At 40.4% G+C, this 23,200-nt stretch overlaps 1 protein-coding gene across 1 annotated transcript in view; it reads left to right on the forward strand.

Moving 5' to 3' along the window:
* babam2 (BRISC and BRCA1 A complex member 2) overlaps positions 1 to 23,200 on the forward strand; it is a 117,893-nt gene that overhangs the window by 17,153 nt on the left and 77,540 nt on the right. The window contains exons 5-6 of the mRNA XM_049596461.1: positions 17,009 to 17,203; positions 18,340 to 18,414. Of these exons, the coding sequence (XP_049452418.1) occupies positions 17,009 to 17,203; positions 18,340 to 18,414 (270 nt within the window). The remainder of the gene's footprint in view (positions 1 to 17,008; positions 17,204 to 18,339; positions 18,415 to 23,200) is intronic.

Consider the following 23,200-nt stretch of genomic DNA (forward strand, 5'->3'; position numbering starts at 1 on the left):
TCTATAAGCCTGGCTGATTTGTGGGTCCAGCTCTTACAGACAACTTAAGTCCTACTTTTACAGAGGTTATAAAGTTAGTTTTTGTTGCAGCTGTTTTACAGAGGTGGCTGTCGATGCTGTTACATTGTATTGTATGATACATAGAGGGGTTTCAAATACTTTGTCCACCCAGTCTATCAACTTGGGAGACCAAAACTGTTGACTGAATGTACCATATGCAGCAGTATGGTTTTTGTGTATACTGTGTTGGCATGTGTAAATGGATGTGGTATTGGAGAAGACTTGGACATGTTGTGCAAAAATGCTGTGGCATAAGCAGATGTCTATGCTCAAATGCTATTTAAAACAGAAACAGAAAATGTCTGTATTCATTTATTGTCATTATCATCAGTTTTTTTTGCCCCATCCTGTCCAGCTATGATCTTGGTGGGTGACACTTTTAAGCATTTTTGTCAGTTTTTTGTTATCATTTTATTTTATTTTTTAAACGGTGTTTTCATTTTTATTCTTTAAATAATAAAACAGTATGAATGTGCGAGAGTGAACAAATGAAAAAACAACTTTCACAACCAATTTCTCATCAAAACTCCTGAAGTTACACAGAAGATCTATTTCCTCACTGTTTCCACCGAGGCTTACGGTATCAATGACAACACACCCTATTCCAGTCAGTATTACAGGCAAATGGTGATCAGCTGGGTGGAAGGACATAAGATCAGTAGAGAGTAGTGCACTAAATGTGCCTCAGCAAACTTAGTGACAGGAATGCAACAGAGCAAGTCAGCCCACGAGTTACTGGGAAAAATGACCAGAGAAAAGGAAATGACAAAGACAGAAGCAGGAAAGGAGGGAGGGAAGGTGGAGAGCAAATTACTTAAATCTCTTACGTAGAAGATGTGCTCTTGCTTAATGTGGTTATTTTTTTTCTTCCCCTCACCTTCCATGATTTGTTGTAGATGCACTGCACACATCCACATATGTTCAGTAAGTTAAAGGTATTGCAAGTGTGCAAATAAAAAAATATGAGGACCATGAAAGGAACACACTGGGTTTTTTTATGGTCCTGTTAATACAAATCATGTGTATGTTAGACTGCTGACACTGGACCTCATGTTGCAACACTCTCATAGACACTTTGTTAATTTTCTGGTAGGAGAAAAAATAAAAGAAGTCAACTCTAGATGCACCAGATGAACCATCTAAATCCACTTTTACCCAGGTGTGCCAGGTGTGCATGAATCCTACATGATGATCATAAGTCACCTATTAGTGTAGCTATCACCCCCTAAACACTGTATAAGGGCAGGTGTTGTGCTGTGTGCAAATACTCTGGCACATGCCCAACAACTGGAGTGATGCCACCAAATAAAGGCTGTAAGAATAGGAACTTTGACAGTGGTGGAATTGACGTGCTGTTTAATAAACTTAGACTAAGTAAACATGGGATTTTCCAGAGTGTTTGTACTGGCGTTACTAGAAAATCAAAAACCCAGCAATGGCAAAACATTTGTGATGCTCGAAGTGCCCTGTCAGCAGCAGTGGCGGAGGAAGTATTAGGATACTTTACCCAAGTTAAAGTACTAATACCATGCTGTAAAAATACTCAGGTACCAGTAAAAGTCCTAGATTGAAAATGGAAATACATCAGGAAAATGTATTAAAAGTAAAAGGACTTTATGCAGAAAAATAAAATGAATTCAATCAAAGTAATTAAAAGGAAAAGCAGCAAGTTCTTTTATTTGAAAAGCTAGAACCATGAAATGTTTTTTACATGAACAATTACAAACCATTATAACAGTTGCCAATTAATTTTCTGTTAATCAGTCAATCAATCCACTAATCATTTAAGCTGCACTATTATATTTACTATTTACTATTTTATTTTTATATGCTGTGTGTGCAAAAATCTTATTGTTAAGTAAGTAGTAACATAAATAGTTAAGTAATTCTAGTGGGGTAAGAAGACAAGCATTTCTTTAGTGGTGTCGGAGTAGTAAGTGGCATAAGATAAAAAATATTGGACAAAAATTTGTTGACTTTGAAAATGAGACGTTTTTCTCTTTTCTTGGAAATAATGGTTTCAGCCACCTGTAAAATGTTCTCTTACTAAAGAGAAGAGCAAAAGTAAGAAATCCCTGGTGTGAATAAAATAGGAAAAAAACATGAATACAAACTAAATTAAGTGGAAATTTGTTTGTTTATCAGTTCTTGCGTGAGGTGCATAAAGTAGTGCAGATGAGGGGGTTTTTGTAGGTCAACCCAGAAGTTTAGAGTCGCCCTGGTTCCCTTGACCAAAAAGCAATGCGCTTTTTTCATTTGGATTTATGGTTATTGCATAAAATAAGCTCTATGGCAAACAAAAGACTGATACTTACACATTTTGTTTAGCAAGATAATCTTAACAATATTTGTGAGTTTTGAAACGTCCATGCAGTCAGCACAAGTAAGAAGCTAACATTAGACTAGAAACAAACTACACCACTGTCACATGACTTCAACGTCGCCACTGCAACAAGGCTGTAAAGCTGTGTTCGGCGTGACAATGGTTCGAAGTCCCATTTAGCCACTTTTTCGCCACTGCCTTTTTTATGACTTATACAGTAAAGGCTTCAAAATTTACAAGAGGATATTTACTGATGTATTTTATGTTGTAGAACAAAACTAGAAAGTCTATTAAGCTTGTGTTAACCACAAACGTTATTTCAGGCATCTAACCAAAGGAAAAAAAAAAATTTTTAACAATCCATTGACTTCAAGACGAGGGAACCAGAGATGCAGAAATGCCGACTCATTTCTGGGTGGGTTTCAGGACTCATTCCTTTACCACTTTATTGATTTAGATAAACAAGTTCCTGTTCAACCACAGTGAAGTTAGAGACAGCAGTACATGACCTAGAATCTCAGAATTACCTTTAGAACATTTCAGCTACATTATCCCCCAGTTATAAGCTGCCCTATTTTAGTTTTATTTAAATAGAAACAAGGTATTTAAAAGGGAATTTTAGTTCAGAAGCTGCATTATGTTGCCTGTTACAGTACATTACTGCTTGTGATACTTTATTGAAACAGACCTATATGTAACCAACATCTAGGCCAAAGAAGATTAAATACACTTTATTTTCTACCATGAGATGGGAGTACGTTTGCAGCACAGAAGAACGGTTAACTCTAATTGCACCTTTCTTTTTACTCACCTAATACTACTATTTGTCTGCCCCTCTGTCCCCCACTTTGGGCGTAATGTATCATTTGTCTGGTCTAGACTTGTCCAGCGATGCGTGCAGACGCTAAACATTTTGGGAGTTCCCCAGTGTTTGCATCTTTCTAAGTCTGTGTGTTTCACCCAAGACCTGGGGTTGGCCCCAGATGGCCTCTCTAGATACAACATCAACATGTTTCCACTTATCCTTCCTGCAGCGCTTTGCTGTGCGCCACAGAGGCAGGCTCTATCTAGATACACTTGAAGTTCCAGATATGGTCTCCATTGTGTTGTGTGGGTCTTTTGTTGTTAGGCTCTGTTCCTCCACCTGGACAGCCATTAATTTGCTCAATCTGTTGCATTCAGGTCAATTAGCTGAGTATGTTGTAGGTTAACACATTTTAAATAGAAAGAAATAGCCTCTGTTGGTAATGATAGTAATTATACATGCTGCTAATTATTAAGGTTGGGTACTGAAATCTGTGCTTTTTAAGGGGGTACTTCGCCAATTTTCAATCAGCTTTGTATCATTACAGTGGGTTGTATGTGTAAATGAACTGTGGTAAACTTCCCTCTATCAAACCAGTGCCTAGATCTCCCTGCTCCGCTCCCAGCAAAACTAATGACGCTAATGTATAATTCGGTGGAGTTTCGGCTTGCTCTCAGGCAAGATTCTGTTACTGAGTTGCCTATTTCTCGCCCCAATGTTTTCAGAAATTCGTTTCAGCGTACTGATTAACTGTAATATGAGACTGTATGTTATCAGCCAGCCGCCATTGTTTAAATGGATGAGTTTGCATTTTGTCACCTACCAGCGGGAGCCTTTACTGGACCAGTATGGCGCAGGTCATTCTGGTAGTTGTAGGGTTTCTCCCTCTTGAGCAAAAGCAAATGGTACATTTTTTTCTCTGTCTTCTCTGGTCATAAAGCACCAATTTCAAGAGTATTTGTGTCTGTCTACTGCATAAAAAGCCTGATTTTGTGAAAAAAAACTGTTTTTCCAGTGGTGAAATACTTCTTTAAGGATACTAATCAATTTGCGTTGGTTACTACTACTACGTCATCCCTTTAGACTGGTAAACAATGTATTTCTTTATCACAAAGAAAGTGAAGCACTGGGAAAGAAGCACTATTGTACACCAGTACCGGTACCGGTATTGGTTCCCATGAATGGTACCCAGCCCTACTATTTATAGTATTAATGACAATCTCGTTACCCCTCAGTTTTTTAACCTAGATCTGCTTTGAGGATTAAGCCATTCTAGTTCATGCATTTACTAAATATGTGCAAAGATTTTTCACTTATGTAGTTATTTTGTTGTATTTCTGCTAGAATTGGAAATAAGCATCAGCCAAATGCTGGTAGAATATGCAAGTGGCTGCTAGATTTGCTTCACTCACCAGCCAACAAAATAACAATGGTAATCTATTAAATGGCTGGTAGATTTGGGAATCCACCAACCACAGTGGCAGGTGGACAAAAAACTTAATTTACAACCCTGCAGGGACGACGGAACACCAAATACAGACATATTGTCTGAAAAGCCCATGCTTAAACTGATTTATGTAGGTTAGTAAAAGAGGTGGTTTTGATTGTGATCAACTCACCAGTGTACTGACGTTATTTCTCCCCCCTTTAATTTACTGCCGGCTTTTTCTTTTTTCTTTTTTTTTTTTTTTACCATAAACTCATGACACAGATTTTCAAGGGTGTTGACTGGATGTCTGGTAAAATCTAGGATGTAAAAGTTGTGCCTTAAACATAAATTTAGCAAAGTTTTTTTTTTTTTGTTTCTAATTGTCAGCAATTACCAAATCAACAATGAATTAATCTCACCCATGAGTACTAAACCTTACAAACTCATCAGTTTGCCACATTGCTCAACTGAAAGTAATTGTTAAACAAAGGCTCTATTTTCTCCCGTTTCGGTACCTTTTTCTAAAAGCTGCAGTGATTGGCTGTTTTTGGAAATTATTTAGCTTTTCTTTAAATAAATAAAAAATCTATAGATGTGCAACCTATTTTTAAATATTCATATCTTTAGCAGGAGCAAATGGGTTGAGGGCTGAGAGCCATAGATAGGTTAGGGACGAAAGAATTATAGCGAGAAGGACTAAAGCATTGTTGGATTTAAGTCCCAGTGGCCAGTAGAAAATGCTGGTGTGGTACGTTTCTGCAGTCCACAAATACGCTACACTTGCACGTCATACTTGTCATATCAGAGTTTCCAAAGTGACTTAGTGTATGAGCTAACTTTGGGAGGTGGAGGGAATGGTGGATGACCTACGCAAGATGCTTGCCAAGCTGCAGGCCGCTGTAGGAGACCAGTTGTTGTTGTTGTTGTTATATATTGTTTTTTTAACCAAGACATTGCTGCATTACCAACAGGGATTGTGCCCCCAAAACCATGTATTTTAAGCCAAAATATCTTTACCTCACCATAAACAAGTGTTTTTGTTAATGCCTAAACTTAACCACATATTATTTACAGCATTGTTGAAATGTGAATTTTTATGGTATCTGCTACATAATAATGTACAAATGTAGCGTATCTTTTGTCATACAATGTCAACAGTTTTCCTTGTGATTGGGTTTGTGTTTTGGTCTTTTCATTGGATTAGTTGATGGCAAGAAAAGTATAGCCTTACATATATGTAGTCACCAGACTTACCCTCAGTGCTTTCATGTCAGTCAGGCTCATTGGCAAGTCATTTGTCCTGCTCTCTTAGATGACATGGTGTTCTATGTATTCACAGTAAGAATTTATTTTCCCACTTTTTTTTATTTATTTATTTATTTATTTATTTAGAAAATTAAGACTCCTCAGAGAAGTTATGTCCTCAGACAATGAGACATTGTTTGTAGTTTAGATGCTAGGACAACTCCCACTATGAAAATGGAGTGTAAAACCTATCTAAGCACTCTCCCGTCTGGAAAAGAACACATTCCCAACTTCACGTTACCCCCTGTTAATCCTGAGTGCCAAGCACTGGTGAGCGCTTCCTATCTGCTGCTCCAGATCGTCCCCTGTTACTGTTCTAACAATGGACCTCAGACGGCCCATAAAGCAAGATTATGTCAACCTGGGCATAGTGTACCAACTGTTGCTCCCGCTTCCTTCCTGCATTTGGGAATAATGCATTCCAGCTTTTATTAGAGTTTATTATTGGCAGGGCTCACTGACAGGTCTGGGAATGCTTTTAGTCGGCAGTCTATTGTTTGCTACCAGAGATGGGTGGTGGAAAGGAGTTTGGCAAATCCTAAACACCAACTGATGGAGGGGAGAACACAAGAGATGCGAGTGCCAAGACAAAGATGGGACAATAGTATCAGCCCTCACAGTGGATTGGTACAGGACTAAAGCAGTAAGTGAGCCACATTAAAAGTAGTCAGGAAAGTGCTATTTCTGTCAACAAGTTGTACTGTGTTGGACACAAACCGCACAGATCACAGTAAAAAAAAAAACACTGGGCTGAGAATGCCAAGTGTCTTAAACACATGACAAGAGCAATTTAGCATGATCTTAGACTTGGCACTCTCCGGGGGCGAAACAGGGTGTGAGCCCACACTTGAATTAGAGACTAACAGAGATTAATTTAATACTTGGGAGTTTTTTAATGCCTCACACTTTCAAGTCTACAGCGATTTATTGGATCAGGTTGCCAGCATCTATAAAAATCACATTTAAGACGTAAAAACAAATATCTTCTCTTGGCCTATATAATTATCTTGCATTTTCAGATGCCAGTCCCTCTCTCATTGGCCTAAGATAAATATTGGATCGAAGATGGTACAGACGGATGGCACACGAAGACATAATTCTGTCAACTTGGGTCTATTCAGTGTGAAGATGCCCAATTTAGGTGTACATTTTGTTCTTAAAGGAAAACACTGTTTCTGTTGAGTTCTTCACTTATCCTCAACATATTTACAATACTTCAGTATCACTAAAATTGTAGCTTAAAGGAATAGCTTCCTCGTGATGAATGTTGAAATGTCTATTAGTTTGATGCAATAATTCACACATTTAAATAGAGTAGTTTTGTCTTTATTCAAAGGATACTACATGACAGGTTATTTTCAGCTAGAATAGTGGCATGGCTCTTGTGTCCCAGTCAGACTCTCGGTCCACTATACTGGTTCAAATTAAAATATCTTTTCACCTATAGGATGGATTGCAGTGAAATTTTCTGCTGATATTTACGGCTGCTAAAGGTTATTGTAATGACTGTGGTGAGCCTCTGACCTTTCCTCTAGCGCCACCAGCGGATTGATGGTTTTCAGGTTCAGATTGAATTTTTTTTAAAACATTTTAGTGGATTTCCATGAAATTTGTATTTCATTGATATCTCCCACAGATTTTATGTGGTTTTGAGCAAAACCAAAAATTCCAACTGCAAAATTTGAAAATAAAATAAATCCACGTCCAGTTCTTCGGTTAATGACCAAATACCTGCAGAACTAATGACATCAGCTTCAACTTCACTTTGTCTGTCTAATTAATGCAAAGCTAATTTTATTCTCTAGGTTTTTCAGCAGTGTTACCAATACATTTGAGGTTTCACATTTTTCAAGCAGTTTGTTCTACTGTTTGCATTTTCAATAATGCATTTGGATTCATTTCAGCCGTCAGCATTCACACGCATTTTCTGCAGGAAACAAATTTTCTAGTTATCAAATTTCATGCTAACAGACCGAATTAAGATGATGGACATTACACACATTATACCTACTTAATGTCAGGGTGTTTGCATTGTTATTGTTAGCTTGTTAGAATGCTGATGTTAGCATTTAGCTAAAAGCATTGCTGTTCCAAAGTGCAGCCTCACAGACACCTAGCATGGCTGTAAACTCTTAAGCCCAGTTTCCACCGAACACTTTCGGTATGATACCTTTGAACCGAAAGTAACCCTTCAGACATGGTACCTTGACCCTAGGGTTTCCACTGCAAACAGTACCCTTTAGTGTGGGCAGGGTTGTTGTCACTCACTGCTCCCTCCAGTGAGTGGCAGACGGAAGTCTGCGACTCGTTTATTGTCCACAGAATGGGGTTACACACCGACAGTATCAGAACAAAACAAAAAAAAACAGGCTGCAGTGAGAGTCTCTCTCCATGGGAAATTTAAAAATAGATTTGTCTATTTAGTCCTTCTCAGGCAAGCTCGGGGGTTTGATGTTACTGGAGCCCACAGGAACAATGCTTTACGGCGCTTTTCTTTTTTTTCTTAGAGAGAGGATCTATATATATCTTGTTCACATAACCCAGCCAAAATTTATAGAAACACATAAAGATCCCCTCATCAGTTAAAGTGTATTTCGTATACACTTCTAGTAATGAGTGGATGATGGTCAAAGTTGTTACAGTGATATTTAAGGTGTGTTGATTGATTCACGTTGTCAACTCTGCATTGAGTAACAGTACAAGGTAACGTTCCACCTCAAAAGTTGCCAGCAGTTAGCCCAGTGAATTTATGTTAATTTTTTTTTTCGTCTACAGCTGCTGCAGTGGCAGCAAAAAAACCTTTTATTTTATAGTCACAGTCTACGATAAAACTCTCCACGGTATGAACAGTGGTTAAATGAGCCTCAAAACCAGCAACAACTCAGCCCTGAGCAGAGTGACTGTCCGCTATTGACCAATCAAAAGACATGTTCACAGCTCCACCTTTTAGCACCAGATCTGTGAGCTAGGTACCCCAACAGAGGGGGGACCAAAAATGGGGACGTATGGAACGGTTCCATTGGTACCATCCACAACTTTTAACAGCGGAAACATATAAAATGTGTACCGAACTAAACTGAACCATACTGTACTGCTCAGTGGAAACGGCTTTTGTCTCATTCATAACTAATTGTAGATTTCTAATTAAAGTTCTGTGAACCTCATTAGGCCTAGCTAACTAATTTTACCCTAATTTGAATCATTTGAAAACCGTTAAAAAATTTCCCCTCTGGCCATGTATCACTTGCGCATTCATTCGATCACACATTGTATGCTTCTTTGTGAACTACTTTACTTCATTTTCCTTCAAGAACAAACTAGTTTTTTCTTTTTTTCTTCAAGCTCAAACAGTGAAGTGCCAGTATTGCTGTCTAATTAGAAAAGGTGTAATTTGAGTAAATTAATCAATAAGCAGAAAGAACATGTGTTTTCTTTTAAAAGGCATAGGGTTCTAAAATATTTTTGTCTACCAACTGTGCTATTTTGACTGTGTTTTTATCATTGACTTGGACACACTGCTGCATGAATACCCAAAATGCTAAATGGTAATGGTAATCCAATATATTTTTAATATGCAGTTTTTGACATTGATATTGAATCAAATCCTAATATCTTAAGGTAATACGATTATACATTGCTTCTCTTAGAGGTATTTGCTCTTTTCAAAAAAGGAAAGTGTCAGTGATTTATGTATTAGAGGTGGCAGGTTTTATCATAAGCCAAGTTTAGGCTTAATCATTTGACACAGGTTTAACCAGTGTGTTGTGTCAAAATAATTGGATTATAAGGTCCAGATTGAACCAAGGAGTATTGTTGAGCGCTGTGATATCTACCCCCTGTGGATAAAGCCCTCAGAAAGATGTTTCTTCCATACAGCTTGATCTAGAGGGCATGTAGATGGATTTTTTTTTTTCAGTTTGTTTCATCAAATGTTAAATCTCAGGTTTTAAATAGCCTAGATTGCGACTATTGCATCCTTTGTTTTTTTATGTATCAAATCTGTACATTTTCTGCAGGGCTTATCCTATTCATGAAAAAAAAAACACATAGATTTGTTTTGGCACACACAGCCTTCAGCAGAGCGTATAAAATCAATTCAGTGAAGAGTCTGTACAGACTCACATGTCTACACACAAACACACACACATTGCAACACATGGACATTTCTTTTTGGCTCACTGCTTTTCACTCTCTCTCCCTCTATGTTTGACCAATGCTTTGTTGCAGCATTCATGTACTACCTCGTTAACTCAAAGTCAGAACATTCAGTACGAAACGAACCTATGCAGTGCTCTGTCATTTGCCATGGCAACAACAGGGATGGCAATGTTGATTGGGGTCTATTTGTCTGTCAGTGGCCAGTGTGCCACTTTGGTCCAGGCTTAAGATATCTTAACAACAATCAGATGGAATGCCATGAAATTTTAATCATTCATGATTACCAGAAGTTGAACCCTGCTCATTCTCCCTTTTACTTTAGTACTACCAAGAAGCTGACTTTTTTTTTTTTGTTTTTAACAAAATGCCTTGACAGCTTTTGGCTGGATTGCCATTATGGATTAGCCTGGAAATCCAGACTCAAATCTAGAAAGATTCTGAGTCTGGTCCTCACCGATACACCCTTCCTTCCCAAGGGGCGGCACTAACTGAGGCATTTCAAATGCTGCCACACACATTTGGATAGCACAATAGCCAATCAGAGCAAAAAACAAGGTGACATATTCATTGCAGTACGCCCCATTTGTTTGCCGACCAGTGAGGCTAACTGATATATTATGCTTTTGCCGTATCCCATCGGCAAAACGGCAAAAACGTCCTTCCTGGAAGCGAAGGCTTCTAGGGCAGTCTTCTGTTCCTCTCTCAATGAAAAAGATAGGTGTAGTTGGCTTAGCGTTTCTTCCAAAGCTAAGCTGAATGGACGCGGTCCTTCAGCAGTTGCCATCTTGGCTGTTTGCTTTTAGACTCTTACGCCGGATTTCCACTGGATGCATGTCCGTTGTGGAACGGCAGCGCTGGTTATCCGCTGCGTGCTCCGCTGTCCGTCAATACCCACCGGATGCGTTTGCTGTGCGGAGCGGTGCAGCTCTGCCGGAAGACATCTTGGTGCACTGCCATGATTAATATCTCCTCGTCCATGGTGTCATCGGGGTGAAATGACGTCTGAAAACCTCTGACCTGTTGACTTCAGGCCTGCCTCTGCCCATTATGTAGTTTTTAAGGTGTAGTGCAGGGAAATATGATCCGCTGTGAACACTGTGTGTTTTATTTTGAAAATTAACCGGATGTTTTATTGTGTTTCTGTGCACGACTTCCTGCCCCGCACGATCTGCTCTGTGCTGAATTGCTGCGTTGTGCTCCGGCGTCCGGCAAAAATAGAAGTCCTGCGTATCTGTTGCAGAGGGCTCCGGAGTGCCGTTGCTGAGACGGAGCCGGAACGCAGCACAGCCGCAGCCAGTAGAAACACACACATTGACTAGAATTGAATCCTATCGGCTCCACTGCCGTACCGGAGCGGAGACGCAACCAACGCGCATCTGGTGGAAATTGGCCTTTACGGCGCAGTGCTGTTGTCATCATGTTACGTCTGCCCAGAGCCCGCCTCTGTCAGATAAACTGATCTGATTGGTCTGATGGCAATTCAATGGGCTCTGCTCGTCGGGGCCAGATCCCCGTGCAGAGCAAATTCGAATTGGATAGGGGCAGGGCATCTGGATTTCCAGTTTAATTATAGATGTCAGTTTTGAGAAATTTTGCTTTCAATAGCCTGACATCCATATGCCGGCAACTGACTGGTTAAATTCAAGAAAAGAAAAGAAAAAAAAAACTTGAAATGAGGGGACGTGCAAGACGGCTTTCTGCCCGCCACTGACACAGTGAGCTTTAGCACCCAAAGTGCTATCCAGAGGTGGTGAAATTTTAATGTTATTTGATGAAAATTGCCATTTATTTTATTTTCCGTTGGCTTTGCTGACAGACAGACAGCTAGGTGTGTTAACCTGTGAAAACATATTTCCTAATGTCGCCCTCTGTTCTCCACTGGTTCACTAATGTTAGCCTTGACCACTCTGCACTCTGCACTACCTGGGTCAGGTGGGAGCTAGCTAGCGGCACTGCTCATTCGAAGATTACTGCTAGTAATGCTGTACCACTACTTGGTCGGCCGTGCTGCAGAGACATGGCAGCTTCCCTCCAGTCTTCCCCCTTGTTGCCCCTTGAGTAAGTGGCTTCATTTTCAGCTGCAAAACCCCTTAAGCATTAACTGTTGACAGACATCCTTATAGGGTTCCCACACTCATGGAAAACCTCAAAAAGTCATGGAATTCCCCAGTGTTGTTTTCCAGGTCTGGAAAATGGAACTTTTAAAAGTTTGCGTGTAATTGAATTAATTGTAATAGTAATTCTTTGTGAATAACTTTTCACGTAATGTAACATATGGCAAATCCATTTTCTGTACCTGTTGATGTAATGCAGCACTGCTCTATGTAGCCATGGGTTTATTCACTATCAATTATGTTTCTTCGTTTTCTTTCCGCTTTCTATTTCTCCCTCCGTGTATGCCAAGTAGTTAGAATACTGTTTGAATAGAGTTTGAAAAAGTGACATTGAACATATTGGGCCATGAATCCCAAAGTTTCCATACCTGTGCCCCAGTAATACTTTTAAATTGTACTGCATTTTTGAGATTGAGCAAATGACATGGGCAGCTCATGGCTTTCAATTCTCACTCAGAGAACTAATGCTTACTTTGAGTTCATTTTAACTGATCTGAAAGTAGGGCATGGTAATTCGGTACAGAGCATTCTTTTTTTTCCCAAACAAATTAACTGTTGGCTGTCACTCCCCAAAACTGTGAGCTCTGCTGCTGCTCTGCTTCTATGGTCATGGAAGTTTTTGTTATAGGTCCTTGAAAATGGATGGAAAAGTTTTGAAGTTTTGCCCATTAATTGTTTGGCAACCCTAATTTCAGTGCACATACAGCACACATACAGTTGACTTTGTCTATACTGGGAGAAGTCAACTTAGGTCTCTTTCAGCAACACCCTGCTTCACCCTGTTTCACCCTCCTTCTCTCTGCTTCACCTGGGAGTTGCCCAGTGCAGGCTCAGCTCCTCTGTCATTGGCCAGTGAGCAGCTCCACTGGAGCAGTTGAGGTTAACTACTGAGCATGAGGAAACCTTAACTGTAATTATTGAGGGAGTGTTTCTGCTGCACTCCTGTTCGAACATACGGGAACATTTTTTGTTCCTGCGCTTTTTCTCAACAACAGTTTTCAGTTGGGTAAACAAATCTCTGCCTCACATATGTGCATTACAAGTGCATCATTTAAACAGTAATAAACTTGTACCACAGCTCTCCTCACGTATTTTATTATAAAGTTTAGTTTTGTTTACAGTGTCATTAGTACCTGCCAGTGAAACGAAAACTGAAGCCTGTTTTTATTGGCCTTGGCCTACATGCCTGAGCTCTACAGCGTTTTTTTTTGCTTCCCCCTCTCCCACTACTGATCTCTCCTCCCCTGCTTCTCCTCCTCCTCAGTGGAGTTTCACTGATATTCTGTGTCACAATCCTGACACAGCACTTCCTCAGTCTCTCCTCAGTTTCAGCTCGCTCCTGCCCCGGAGCGCTGACTGCCTCTTTTGGACAATGCCCATCCTTGTTTGCATCGCCCCCTCGTTTCGGGAATCCCAGCATTGCTGGTAACCACTGGTGGATCAGGACGATGAGGTCACTGTCTCTGTTTAGCCTGGTATGTCTTTGCCCCCTGCCCCCCCCCCCCCCCTTCATAAACAATAGAAGCTTTCTCCGTGAGGCTGATACGGGCTGCCAGACAGACAGGCAGACAGCCGAACAAAAAGACAGACAGCGAGGAAGACAAGCTATTGCAAGTCAAAGACATCCTGCTCATAATCTTTATAAACAGATATCTCCATATGAATGCAGAATCTGTAGGCAACGGGACAAGATTTTGGTATCGGAAGTGTTTTGACCCATCATGTTTGAGCGGGATCCATGTGGTGAGCAGAAGAGGTGGAACGCGTTGGCCGAAATGCAATCTCCGAAGCCATCGGTTGTCGTCTAACAGCGGTTTTCTATTAGCTCTTCTAAAACAGAATCTGCGTTCATATGCAGATTCTGTTTATAGAGATTAGTAAACAATGACCCGCCCACGCAAGAGGAAGTCTTTGCCCGGATATCTGCTGGCTACACCGGAACCCCTGAAATATTGGTTGTTGCTCTCAAAGGCTAAGACTGATAGCCGATGTGTTCATTACCTTCATGTAATGGGTATTAATCTTTACAGTATTTCCAGCGTATATTAATCCTCCCTCCCACACACCAAAATGGCCCTTTCATCCAATTTCTCGTCAGTTAGGTTAACTTGTATTTAATTGGCTTGAGCTCTACAGCAAGGAGAACCGATGATGAACTGTAGTTACACATTTACTTTGGCGTTGTAGTTATGTCATCAGCTTGCAGAGTATGACTCTGCAAGCAGTATTTCACTTTCAGAATGAGTTTACGGAATGAATCACTTTCACTTTATAGGACTCAAGGGCTGCAGAGACCGACATCATTCCCCAAAACTACTGTTCTTACGACTCTTTGTATCTCAAGTATTGTTGCTATCATCTCCATCTTCCAGGGGGAAAAACAAGCATGTTCAATCTTACCTTCCTCTGAAACAGGGTACATCAAATCATGTCAATATGAAAATGTAATGACTGTGTGAAAACTGTAATTGAAAAGTGCCAGCTCTCCAAGGTGCCATTTTCTCGAGGCAAAATAAATTTCTTTAAATTAGCACACTCATTTTAAAATCCAAACAGAAACTCCTCAAGCCAGTTATGGTTGTTGGGTTTTTTTGGTCATGATTTGCTTGTTGTACTTCTCCATTATAAAGCTTTCAAAGCATTCATTCCCAAGAGCTCAGCCATCCATTTGTCTTTATTAGACCTGACATGTTTCCTGTAATTTATTTTTGCACAGTGATGCTCATATTAATTATGAGCATTTTATTCCTCACGCACCAATGCCCAGGTTCCCCTTAAGAGAGGAAAAATTTCTGTTTGGTAGAATTAGCCTGGTAGAGAGTCACGTTTGGTCTGTTCTGCTTACTCATATGTGACAGGTGGTTGCATATGATTTTAGTTTTGTCCTATGTATTTGCATATTGGTTTCTGGCCTCAGACAGTCGGTCAAGTGCTGTTGACGATTGCTGAAACTGAGATTGTAGGAGGGAAAGTCTGTGTGCAGTACACCAGGGAGCATTCAGACAAGCAATATACACTCACTGAGCATTACACTCAAATATTTTTGAGTTTTGCTAAATTTTTGCATTATAATAAAAAGTGTGACATACTTCATATTCATCCCCGTGTCACAAAGCGCACCTTCATCAGATATCTATAGCCATCAGTCAGTATGCCAACAGCGGTCAGATAAGTTGTAGATAGAGGAGGTCAGGCTCGGTACTTTTCCATATCAGTCTAAATCTCTGTGGAAACAGGACATCCTTTTGCACAACCCTTTCCTTCTGATCTGCTAATGGGAAATACCGGCAGCCAGGATTAGGTTATTACTGTGACGTTAGTTTTCTGCCAGGCACAGTCCTTCTTCCTTTACCAAGATCTTCCCAGTTGCTACCATAGCACATGTTGTACCACCTATACTACTACCATTTAGTAATTTCCAATATTTTCCAATGTTGTCTCAAGTGTCATTCGCAATCTTAATAGCTGGGGTAGGCAGTTTTATTTTGGAATAATTGGGCAATAATAAACTTTGAGCATATTGTAATTCATGTGGTCTGAGAGAACACTAGACTTCTTAACCTCCTCTTGGTTTTGTTCTCAGGCTTTAGAAAATCTTGCCCATGATGTGAGACTTTGACCAATCACAAGTCATTTCAGAGAAAGAGATTTCACTCTGGCTGTTCTACATATGCAGATGCACATACACGTCCTTTTGGTGAAAGCCTTATGCAATAGTGGAGAATCCTGCAGAGAAAGTTGTTACTTCAGCATTAGCAACTCAAAATTAGAGAGATTGTCTTATTGAAAAGAGAGTCTAAAGAAGAGGCTACAATAAAGGAAACAAAATGTGTCAGTATTGGCAAAGCATTTCAAAGATCGAGATCAAATGTTGCGAATAGTGCAGGGTTCTGCTAACCTAACCAGAGCCACAGCTGCAGCTTCAGATTCACATTTATGTAGCTAACATTGGCAAGAGCCTTGAGTTTGTCCTCCGCCTCAGTTCGCACCGCTACAGATTACTTCACCAGCAGGAGAGCGGGCAGCAGCTCCAGAGACAGACCCGCCGGTCAGCAGCTGTGGCAACCTGAATCCAGCCAGTGCAAACCTCAGCTCCAAGTGACCGGACAGCCCCAACTCCCTGTCAGATTGGCAAACTTTATGTTGCTGCCATTAGACCCAGTGCTGCTGCTGGCCATGGGCCCGTTTTGACACAAGGCACTGTGGGGGTTTGTGCTGGCCGAGTTTGAGCTGCTGCAGCCGCCAACCGAAGGTCCGTCTCTGGATAAGCAGTCCACAGAGGCGGAAAGCAAAGTGGAGGGACAGTTGGGTGGCTAGCTCGCTAAATCATTTCTCATATGTGGTATGATAAACATAGAAATACATTTAAACTGATCACCTCTTCAGATCCAACAACATGTATGCCTTTCTTTAATACTGGAAACATGGATTCCATGTTCAAGACAATTGTTAGTCATTCACAACATTGTTCAACAAATGTTCCCTTTGACTGGTGTGTTTTATCAGGATGTTGCTATTAGACAACAATAAAATCTTACAATCTTAATCTCAGTTTGTTCTCAAAGCATAGCACCCTGTTCGTTGTTGATGCCATATTGAAATCTCTTCATTTGCCTAAATTCAGTTCAGAGGATCTGCCACAACATAAAAGGAGAGGATGCCAAATAAGGCTGCTAATCCTCTCAGTTCATTTGCTTCCGATATTATAATGATGGTGTATTGATTTTATTTTCTAACATGTTAACATGTTTAAAAAAAGATCAATGGCACGTCTTGTGCCTTTCCTTATGCCTCTTTTCTGGTGTCTACCTCAGCACTTGGTCCAGTGGGATGCTGGAGACCCAGAATGTTTGCTCCAGCTGGTGAAGGAGCTTATCCAGCAGTACCATCACTACCAATGCCAGCGTCTGCGCGAAAGCTCCAGGCTGCTCTTTGAGTATGACAGTCTGTTGGAGGATCCCAGCTATGGCCGTAACATGGAGATTTATGCCGGACGCAAGAACAGCTGGGTAGGTAACTGTTATATGACTTTATGTTTGTTGTCTTACATTTTACAAAACCATGGGTCATGTGTATAACAGAAAAATCTAAAGGGCAGTTTTACCCTAGCAACATTATTCAAATGTTATTCCTGTATCTTAGCCAGACCTGAGTTGAGAACCTAAATACTTGTGATCGTTAAAGGTTTAGATAAGATGGAATGATGTGAGCAAGGTTTGACTTTTCTTGTTAATTCTACGCAATTATTTAAATAACCAGTATTTACAGAATTCAGTTTTTATAGAGCATTGCACTCAATATGGTATGTGGGAAATTTCCCGATTTAATAAAACAACTAGTGTGAATCACAATCATGTGTTTTTGATCTGGAACATTATGCTGCCCCATGACACATGATTTTCAGATCATTGTGCCATCATGTTCTTATCTGTGTGTGTGTGTGTGTGTGTGTGTGTGTGTGTGTGTGTGAGAGAGAGAGAGACAGAGAGAGTGCATTCTTGAGGACACAATAACAATAATGTATAAACAGCACATTATCCAATTTAACACCAAAACTATCTTGTATAGTTCGAGTCAGTTATTTGGTTTGGTACATCATACTGCATACATTGACATATTATTAAAGGAAGCAGACCTTGAAATCATTCTAAATATAAAACGCTTCGTTTGTGTTATATCAGACCATGTGTATTTGAACACAGGTATGTTGACATAACATTTTGCTAATGAACCGTGAACCTAACGAAAGCAATAATTAACCAAATGAACGGCCTGACTAGTGTTTTTCTGAAGTCAGTACCCTACGGAAGCCCTGAGAGGCAACATGGAAAAAAATGTTTTGCAGGCACTGTACAAGATATTATCTCCCACGTAGGAGACATTTAGGTTTAATTAGGCTTGTTTGAGCGTGAGAAAGCTGTGCAGAATGAAGCACTTGATACAAAAGGCATTGCAAGTTTAGCTAAATGCAACATGAACAAAATGTTTTAGCTTCTTCTTCTTCAGTGTCCACTGTAAAAACAGTTTTACATGTTTAATATGTTGAATGCATCTTTTTTCATTCCAAAACTCATAATTTTGTTACTGTATGACCTGTATGTTGTACACCTGGTTAAGTTCTTTACTTTTGTTACTTGTTCTACAGACGGGAGAGTTTTCAGCTCGTTTCCTTCTCAAACTCCCTGTGGACTTCAGCAACATCCCTGTCTATCTCCTTAAGGTAATCAACTTATCCTCATGCAATGCTTCATAATATGTCTTACAGATTAGGGCCCATATTGGTTAGGTTAGGTTGAGGAAAAGAATCATAGTTGGGTGTCATCACCTTAGGCACCTAACATAACGAGATCTGACAAGGTTAGTTGACATATGTGGAATAACAACACTGGCTTTTGCTTTCGCATGCAACATGAACCCCAGTCTCCTGGGTCAAAGTCCTGTGGGTTTTTTTTTGACCCATCCACCACTCTGACCACCTCCCTTTGTGAACTTTGTCGCTCTTTACACTATGGTACCTGACTTCCTCTCAAGCAGCAACCTCTGGAGTTGACGAATAAAGCCAAGGTGGAAGTGCCAAAAACTGCAGTTCCTTGAACTTGAGGCTGGCTCCACATCAGAGTCAGTCCCCAGAGGTCCTCATGTTAAATTGCCCAACTTTACAGCAGAAATAAACATCTTTAGAGCCTGGTACCAAAAGCATGGTTCTGGTCTCTGTAGCTAATTTCCCCCTTCATGAAAACTATACAGGGGTGAATGTTTATACAACTGTTTATACAACTGATATTTTGTTTTTCCTGTAAGTACATTTTGTCTTAATGGCTTTAAGCGTGATTTTTTTTTTTTTTTTTTTTTGGTTAGCAAAAATTAGCATTAGCATTAGTATCATTATAGTTAATTGTAGCTGTAAATGCACGGTGCTAGCTGCTAGCCTTCAGGTTAGCTCCAGCTCCTGGTCCAAATATGACTCTAAAAAATCCAAGATGGCGACAGCCAAAATGCCAAACTTAAGGCCTCAAAACAGGAGTCCACACACCAATGGTTGATGTTGCGGTGGCTACGTCCATTATTATTTTATACAGTCTATGCTTCCTTCTTTTCATCTCTTACATGAGGGAGAACAGTCTGCAGCACATGGGTCACATGATCACAGCCTCTCTCATGATTACATGGGTTATGTATGAATTATAGTGCATTATTGTAGGTATAAGTACAAAAGGGGAATGAGAACAGCCTCAGGGAATTAACCACTGAACCCCAATATGCATTTTGACTTGTAATCAAGGTACACGCCTACTTCACATTAGGCACACACAGCCACAGCGCAGACCTGCAGACAGCGCTGCAGACTTATTAGTCTCAAAATAGATTTTGTGATGACATGAGCCTACTTAGATATGAGTGTTCATTTGTTTACATTCTGCACTTTTGTTTGTCTTTTGTTTACATGTATGTGTCTATATGCAATGATAATAGCAGGGTTTATTTAAATGAACTGCTATGCAACTATGTGTGTGTGTGTGTGTGTGTGTGTGTGTGTGCAGACTCCGGTCTTGGGGGCTGCGAGTTGACTAATCAGCAAGCCGTCACTCTCGATCTGCTCTGAGCCGCGTGGTGTCTGGAGGCAGCTTAGCCCGAACACACACTCTCTCTCTCTCTCTCTTTCTCTCTCTCATCAGTGATTGCCTTTACCCCTCTCTCACTCTCTCGCTTATCTCCAGTTCTCTTTTCACTCTCTGTCGCTCCCCCCATCTTCGACTGCCTGCACGCTGGAGGCCCTGGCTCTCTGGCCTTTTCCAGCCCGGCCTCTGTTTGTGAAGGGAAATGATGGTAAACATAAGGGAAACAGCAACCATCATCAGCCTCACATCAGCCTCTGTCCCCATGTTTCTCAGACCTGGAGCACCCAGACTCATCTCTCTCTGCAGGCTTTGAGTGGACTCATCCAATGTCAAAGTTACATTCCACAGCTGCGTTGCTGGTCATGATAGATTTTTTTTTTTTTTACCTGAGTGTCTTGAGGCAGGAAAGTTTCTAGATTCAGCCCCGAGGGGAGCTCTATTGGTGACATTTTTTTCAAACAAGCGTGCTGTCACTTGCTGGAGGTTTCTGTGCAGAGGCTTTCAGAAAACGAGGCAGACACACTGACACCTTTAACCAGTGGGTGGTGGTAGCAGTGTAGCCATTGACACAATGTTGTCAAAGAAGAGCCCTCTGTAATATTTAGTGATTTTATTAGAGACGAAGTCTTGGATATGGATGTACATTTCTGTCACCCTAATCATATCATGTTCTTTGCTTCACATACACACACACACACACACACACACATACACACATACACACACTCACAGTATTATGCTGTATTTGGCAGCTTGGGTATACATAGTATCACCATGGGAGCACTTGAAGACTAAGAAAGAGTATCGACTCGCAGAGAGGAAAGTAATGAACATCAGCCCACACCTTGTCCTCCTACGCATTCCTGAGGAACGGGATTATGCAGCATATAGGCTGGACTCTAAGAACACGAATGTACTGTACGCCAAACCGATGACCTGAATTTTCAGTTTGACAGTTGTCAGGCAATTAGTTCTGTCAGCGAGAATGCCGTCTGAAGTCAATTCATTTTGTGCATTGCATATTTCTGCACTGCAAGTAATTCCATACTGTGGCAGAGCAGTTCAAGTGCAATTAATCCACTCCTACAGTACTTCCTGACTGAGCAGACAGATGTAGCCTATATATAAAGAAACACTGCAACCACAAAGTAGTTAAATTGAAAATAATTTGTAAACGTGGTTGCTCCATTTGAGTGATTACACATGGAGTTTTGTGTGTGAATGCGTGCCTTGCCTTACCAGTTATCTTCGGCCTGTGGGTCAATGTTGCAACCAACCAAGAATGACTCCATCTGAGCAGATTAACATGAAGGTCTTGTGTGTTTGAAAGTGCTGGCCTCAAAAGCCACAGCCCATGACAGAACAGTATAAGGTAGAAACTATTTGACACGCAGGGCACAGGTTTGTTGCAGCTTTGCACCGGGTTTTCAGGCACAGATTTGACGCATTCTGCCCCAAACTTGCGTCGTATTTATTAAACAGTTGCACAAGGCTGGAGCGCAGTTTGCGTTTTCATTTCAGTTTCTGCAAGATGTGTTTATCTCCTTATTGCATGTGCATTGAAGGGTCGTGCAAATAATAAGACGAGACGTGTTAACAGTGTTGATTATGTATTCTGCTGGATTTACTGAGGTCACGCAATTTGCGACTGTCAGTTTCGCAGAAAAAATTCTCCGCTCCTGAAAATCAGGCATAAACGTAGCACAAATTGGATTTACAGGAGCCACAAGGAATGTTGTAGTGGGAAAAAGACACATGGCATTGAATAAAGGCTTGTGTAATAACCTTTATTTAAAAACAAAAATCAGGGTATTATTGATGAGCACTAGTGATTGTGGTAATGCAAATAAATATAGCAAACGTGGAGATTTGGTCTTGGAGCTTGACTTTCTTTAGTTAAGTCATTTAAGATTGTGTATGGCTGCATTTACCTCAGTACTGATATCCATATCAACACTATCCACCTCCACCTGCTCTGCTCTGAACTGCTGGATCTGCTGCTCTTTCTGTCTCTGTCCCTCTACCTGTTGTGGTGCCCTTTGTGTCTTTGATCTGTCTTATTATATCACTTCATCTCCCTTTTGCCTCTGAATCAAGGGGTTTTCTTTGGTTCTGAAAAATGAAGCCAATGGAGAGGTGATACCTTTCCTTCTACTGTCCCCCATTTGACCTTATTCTGGAGAAAATATGCATGGTAGTCAATGGCAAAAGAGGAAAAAGGTTCAGACCATGTTTAAATTTTGCCATGAGTCACACACATAAGGTTTACCATTGTTAAACATTTAGTTTTGTATGAAACCTCTCAGTGAATTATATCTCTTGTCTCCAACACCAGCTAGCTACCTAGCTACTTAGCGAAGTTCCACACGCGAATGAAACATTATTGTACCTGATGGGTTTTATCCAGTGACTTCTGGTCCTTTTATCAGCCGGGGAAGAGCTAGTAATACCTGTTGCTCATGTGAGTACATCCCAATGTGATACACACAGGCATTTTAGCTTTAGCGACCGAGAAAGTTATGACTTCACTTACATGTCCTAGCCAGTCACTCTGATTACGTATTTCCACAGTCATATAGTTCAGCAGTTTAAAAACAAAATGCAACTTTCTTGACTTGCAAAATAATCTTTTAAATTGACAAATATCAAATGTGTAATTTATGGCACAGTTCAAAGACGACTGCTAGTTTTTTGTCTCTCGTCGTTAAGTACCGCTCACATTTTTTCTGAAATAAGGTCCCATGGTGGTCCACCAGAAGGGGAGGCAGTTGCAGAATGCCTTAAATGGGCTTTCTTTCTATTGGTCGGCAGGGGGCAACTCCATTGCTTGCAAAATGAATTGCGAAAATGACCCTACTTCTCACATGATTTATTACCACAGTAACATTTTCCTAATGAGATTATGGTCTTAATCACTAGTTTCAAGTCTTCTTCAATACAAAATAATCTTCATTATGTAAACTCCCATGTAGAGTATAATGGACAATAAAGCAGGGTATGCTTTCGGGCAATGCTACCTTGTGATTGACAAGTTCCTATCATGGGGGTGTCTTCAGGTTTTTAGTCCAATCCACTCTTATTCAAATATGGTCACTTCTTGCTCCAAAAAACCAAGATGGCGACAGCCAAAGTGCCAAACTCGAGGCTTCAAGCGGTACTTCACAAACCAATGAGTGACATCACACTAGCTACATCTACTTCTTTAATACAGTCTATGTTCTGACCATATATTTTTTTTTTCTTGTGTACTGGTGATTAGATGTATACTGAATACTTTCCTAAATTTATTGCTGTATTCTAGTTTTTCAGCCAAAGTAAGTATTTGGTAATCAAGATTACAAATGATTTTTTGATTTCAATTGATTTTCCTTTTCTGAGTACTCAACC

This window comes from Epinephelus fuscoguttatus, linkage group LG14 (genome assembly GCF_011397635.1).
Source record: "Epinephelus fuscoguttatus linkage group LG14, E.fuscoguttatus.final_Chr_v1".
NCBI lineage: Eukaryota > Metazoa > Chordata > Actinopteri > Perciformes > Serranidae > Epinephelus > Epinephelus fuscoguttatus.